The sequence below is a fragment of the Gekko japonicus genome, unplaced genomic scaffold (assembly GCF_001447785.1).
Source record: "Gekko japonicus isolate JY-2015 unplaced genomic scaffold, Gekko_japonicus_V1.1 scaffold1640, whole genome shotgun sequence".
NCBI classification, from domain to species: Eukaryota; Metazoa; Chordata; class Lepidosauria; order Squamata; family Gekkonidae; genus Gekko; species Gekko japonicus.
In genome coordinates, this window is record NW_015173183.1 from 418,336 (window position 1) to 423,632 (window position 5,297).

Genomic DNA, 5,297 nt, shown 5'->3' on the forward strand with positions numbered 1-5,297 from the left:
AGTGGCTTTAGGGAGCGAGGAGAGGGGAGCAGCAGAGATTTTCCTTGTTTGTAGAAATCATTGCTTGTGCTACAGAACCAAATTAAGAAAGCCACCCATAATCCTTGTCCAAACAACCATAGTCCTTGAACAGACTTTGAGAGGTGCTTGTGAAATTCAGCTTGGATTCCTGAACTCAAGAGTTGGGGAGGAAACGGAAGCAGAAGTTGGCTTTACTATTATAGATGTTGTTGACAGCAATATCCTCTATGCTCAAGTGTGGACCCAATATCCCAACTAGTCCCAAACATTCCCTTTTCAGCATCATCTCCTTATCGTTTAGGGCTGCAGCATACTCATCTCCCTGAGATGCTGCTTCTGGGGGACAGGTGGCCATTTCAGGAAGCCCAGCAGGCTGCAGTGGAGGGGGGAAGCAGAAAAGTTCTGTTCTATTAGCCAAACGGCCTTTTTTTAAAAAACAGAAACTGAACTTTACATCCCACCCATTCTCTTTATTGGTAGAAGAATCATAATCTAAGGTGCAAATGTTCACCAGAAGCTTTGTCCAGATGTTAGGCAAACAAATATTTTGGGTTGCTCAGTGTTCCTTCTAAGCTGAGTTAGTGTGAGCTAGCTCACAGTGTTTTAGCCTCTGGCCCACACATTTTTGTCTTAGCTCCGGAAGGATGGCTCCAGAGCAAACTAATTTGTGCAGTAGCTAAATCAATCGCTCACGACTTTAATGCCTGTCGCTCACAAAGTAGAATTTTTGCTCACAAGACTCCACAGCTTAGAGGGAGCATTACGCCAAGAATGGGTTGCTAGGTATGCCAGAGGGTATTTCTGTGCACAACAGAAGCCTCAATTTGTAATAGTCTTAATATGAAAACAGTTTGGGGAAATATAATCAGGACTACAATGCTTAAGGAGGAGGACTGGTTTCATGGACTGGCATTGTTGGGCAGCTGCCAAGGGCTATGCACCTCACAGCAACACCAATTGTACCTCCCCCTATCAGTCCGGGTGGTGGCACCAGAGGGGGAAATGATGGCTCCTCTTCTTCCTCCTTTCTTCCCCTGCCATCGGCTGCTGGTTTGTATGACTGAATAAGCAATGGTATCAGCCATCGCTTCCTAGACAAAAAGCACAGGAAAGGAGCAATGGCAGGTGTCATTATGCCTCAAGGGCACCTGCCTTATAGAGTACTGCACAAGATGCTGTGCCCTGCCCTACAGAACATACAATTAGCTTGAGACTGTGGTGGGGGAAAATGTTATGGTAGAAGCCAAGGTGAACTCATGCAGGACATGGCTCTGTTTCAGTTGTGGCTGCTGGGTTTGAGGCATTTCCTCCCCTCCCCAGAATATCTACTCCACTCAGGCCTGACACCTTGTTTGTTCTAGGAGTTGGCCACAAATTCACATGAGAAGGAGCCAGACGCATCAGGACCTGGACAAAGCACTGCCTATCAGGAAAGTGGACAAGAGAGGGAGGCCGATAGCAGTTTGCAAAGTAAGTGATTGAAGGTTTGTTTGTTGTAGCGTCTCAGGAGCAACTTCAGATTAGGATCCTTTTCTCTCCAATGCTTGAAATTCTAAGAATGCCAGGCTCGTACCATCTGTGTTAAGTATGCAACTCAACAACGAAGTAAGTAACAAAGTGAATCAGCCTTATTTGAGAATGAGAACTTCCAAAGATCACACAGCATCAGACGACACAACAACACGCAACACACATACAACAGTGGACCATAGCTCCTTTTTATCTCTCCCGGGCCGGTGTAGCCACGCCTTCACATAGTTAAGGTCCAATCGTATTACGGAGATAACAACCAATATACACAGTTCCCTCCAGCACAGTTCTCTTACGTTTGATTGGTTACAGATTATGCTTCAGCCAATGGTGTTGTTCCAGATTACAATCCGGCTGAGGTTTCAAGCGTTACATTGCATGTCGATGACAAGACACAACAATTCCTCCCCCCTAAGATGGAACAATACCCAGACATATGTAGCCCTTCAGATAGGGAGGGGCACACCTTGTTCGGCTAGACCTTTGTATAGGTTCTGGTGGTGGAACTGCTTCAGGAGACACTGACCTTCAGCTTCCCTCAAGATAAAGAATTGGCAGAAACATGCCAAAGTCTAGCTGAAACTAACGTGTGCTCCACAAGGATATCCTCTGCAATTCTTCATATCAAATTTTCTCTGACTGTTTTTTTTAATGTTCTCCAAATATTTGACATCAGAGCTTGGCATCCTTGATATTTGATATTTGACTATTGATATTATTCAATAACTGATACATATTGGTATTTAGTACTTAACATCTGACAGATGACTTGCAGTGGTATTTAGCATTTGACAGTATGTCATGAAAGGTAAAGGTTCCCTTGCTCGAAAGCCAGTCGAATCCGACTCTAGGGTTGCGGTGCTCATCTCCGTTTCAAAGCCGAATTCATGTTTGATGCCCCCTAAAATCAAAAGACCTGAAGGTTTTGGAAGTCCTTCCACCCACCAGTATAAAACATTACCTTTCCCTCCCCTGATGAACATTGAATTTCTGAAGTGCCCTTTCTCAGAAAAGTGGAGTGGACATAGTTTGTTTTCTTCTTGCAGATGCTGGAATGATCCCCAGTGAAAAGAGGCTGCAGTCTCCCTTGAAGGATGAGACGGAGGAACTACAGAGGAATGTACCAGCAATACACATGGCTGACCCCGTGCAGAATTGTAGCCAGGGGAGAATGTGGGCCAGCCAGGTCCGAACCACAAACGATCTAATCAACTTTCCATCAACGATGGATAAAAACATTTCTGCTGCTTATCACGATACAGGGCACCACAAGATTCAAGGTATCGGTGTGGGCACAGAAGGAAAATTAAATATAACTAGACAGCATGCCAAGAGCTTTGGCCGGCAGACAGAGCTTCTCAGAGACAAGAGAATGCACAATGGCGAGAAATCATACCAATGCCCTAAATGCAGGAGACGATTCAGCGAAAGCACAGCCCTTCACCAGCATCTCAAAAGCCACACTGCTGAGAAACGATACCAGTGTACTGAGTGCGAGATGCGCTTCCGGCAGAGCTCGGACCTCATCAAACATCAGAGAATCCACACAGGGGAGAAGCCATACCAGTGTCAGGAGTGTGGGAAGAGGTTCAGCCTGTGCTCAGCTCTGTACAGGCACTGCCGGGGGCACTCTGGGGTGAAACCATTTCAGTGCAAGGAGTGTGGGAAAAGCTTCACACGGAACTCTAGTTTAGCACAGCACCACCGGCTTCACAAGCAGTAGAACCCAGAGTATGCCCTGGACTCAAATATCATAGGATGCAGTTCTGAAACTGGATGTCCTTCCAGGGCTGTGTGTATTCCATAAACTCACTGAGCAAACATTGCCAAGTGCAGAGTTCAGCAACCTGAGGGTCAGGTTCAACTTAAAAAAAAAAGTTTCTAGCCCTCAAGTCTGTGAAATTATGCCCAAAGGGTATGCTGAATGAAAAGTGGCCTTCCTAGCTCTTCATAATTAGGGCAAGCAGCAGTTAAGTACAATAAACATATTTGCATCAAGTACAGAGCATTTATTTATTGATGAGGTTAATTTCCTCTGACACACAGGACCCAAGGTTGTTTACCAACACATATATTATGGGCACTTTCACACACACTAAATAAAGCACTTTCAATCCACTTTCAATCCACTTTGCATTGTATATTTCCCTTTCCCTGTGTGCCGCTCGGACATCACACATGAGAGGCAGAATTTGCGCCTAGGAGGGCAAGGCCACCACCCCGGGGCTTAGGGAGGCGGTGGAACCTTTCGCTCCTCCCCCTCATCTGTCGCTGCTACCACTGGCAGCAGCCATATCTTTTTAAACAGCCCCTAACAAGAGCTGGGGGAGCCGGAATGACCTCTCGGGTGAGGTCTGGGAAACTCAGTGGGGGGTGGCTGTTAGACATTCTTAGGTTAGGCTGTCTTTTTTACATAGAGCAGCACGGATTGATCACATATCTTTCACACCCGAGAGGCAGAATTTGCCCCTAGGAGGGCAAGGCCACCACCCCTGGGTTCAGGGAGGCGGGGGAACCTTTCGCCGCCCCCCCATGGCTGTTGCCGCCGCCAGCGGTGGCCATATATTTTTAAAGAGCCCCTAAAAAGAGCTGGGGGAACCGGAATGACCTCTCGAAATCTCCTCAAAATCTCATAGGGTGGCCATCCTACTGTCCCAAAACTTACGATTCATGCTAGCTGCCCAAAAAGAAAGACCCCCTTGGCAGGTTCGTATTTATTAAAGGGCAATTAGACAACAGGTAGGTGAGGATAGCCACACTCTACACCCCCAACAGTGGACAGACAGACTTCCTCCAGGAAACATTATCCAAACTAAAACTTTTTGCAGAAGGGGAAATCATCCTCGGAGGGGATTTCAATACGATTTCAGACACTCATATGGACAAATCTTACCATTCTCCATCCACGTTATGGCCAAGAAAACGGTACACACAATTAGATGATCTCCCGAAACAACATGACCTTGTTGACATATGGCGTTTGATGCACATGGGGGGAAAAGACTACACTTATTTTTCACCTAGGCATAATGTGCATACTCGTATAGACCTCATCCTTTTGTCCCCATCCATTCTGAGAGAGGTAGTCTCAACCAAGATAGAACCATCGTGTTGGTCCGACCAAGCTTGGTTGGATTGCAACTTAAACTCATTTGACCATAGTACTCCACACAAACAGTGGTCTTTGAATTCATCTTTATTGAACAACCAAATTTTTAGAGATGAATTGAGTAAAGAATTAGAAAGATATTTTGCTATTAACGATCAGGAAGATGTTTCTGATCTGGGATGCCATGAAACCGGTAACAAGCGGGATCATCATATCAAAGTCCTCATATCTGAAAAAAAACAAAGAACACAATTAGAAAATGACATCCTAAATAATATCAATACCCTAGATCACCAATTCAAACAAACAGGATCACAGCATCTTTTGCAATTATTGACCAGGGAACATAGAAATTTGACATTATTGGAAACGACAATTTTTTTTAAAAAATCTACTATTTACCAAACACTGTTCACTAAAAATGCTAGCCTACAAAATAAAGGAACAAGCGCTATCTAAAAACATCAAAGCCTTACAAGGTAAAATTACTACAAACACCCAAAATATACTTAGGAGTTTCGAAGAATACTACACCAATTTATATTCAGACAATCCGTTAGATAGCAATGAATTCCAGAAAGAAATTTTGAACTTCCCAATTCATACTAAGCTAAAAGACCACCACAAATTCTTCTTA

At 44.7% G+C, this 5,297-nt stretch overlaps 1 protein-coding gene across 1 annotated transcript in view; it reads left to right on the top strand.

Moving 5' to 3' along the window:
• Positions 1-3,551, top strand: part of LOC107119958 (zinc finger protein 90-like) — a 4,312-nt gene extending 761 nt beyond the window's left edge. Inside the window, exons 2-3 of the mRNA XM_015422589.1 lie at positions 1,383-1,491; positions 2,598-3,551. Coding sequence (XP_015278075.1) covers positions 1,383-1,491; positions 2,598-3,274 — 786 coding nt within the window. The 3' untranslated portion in view covers positions 3,275-3,551. The remainder of the gene's footprint in view (positions 1-1,382; positions 1,492-2,597) is intronic.
• The last annotated feature ends 1,746 nt before the right edge of the window (positions 3,552-5,297 follow it).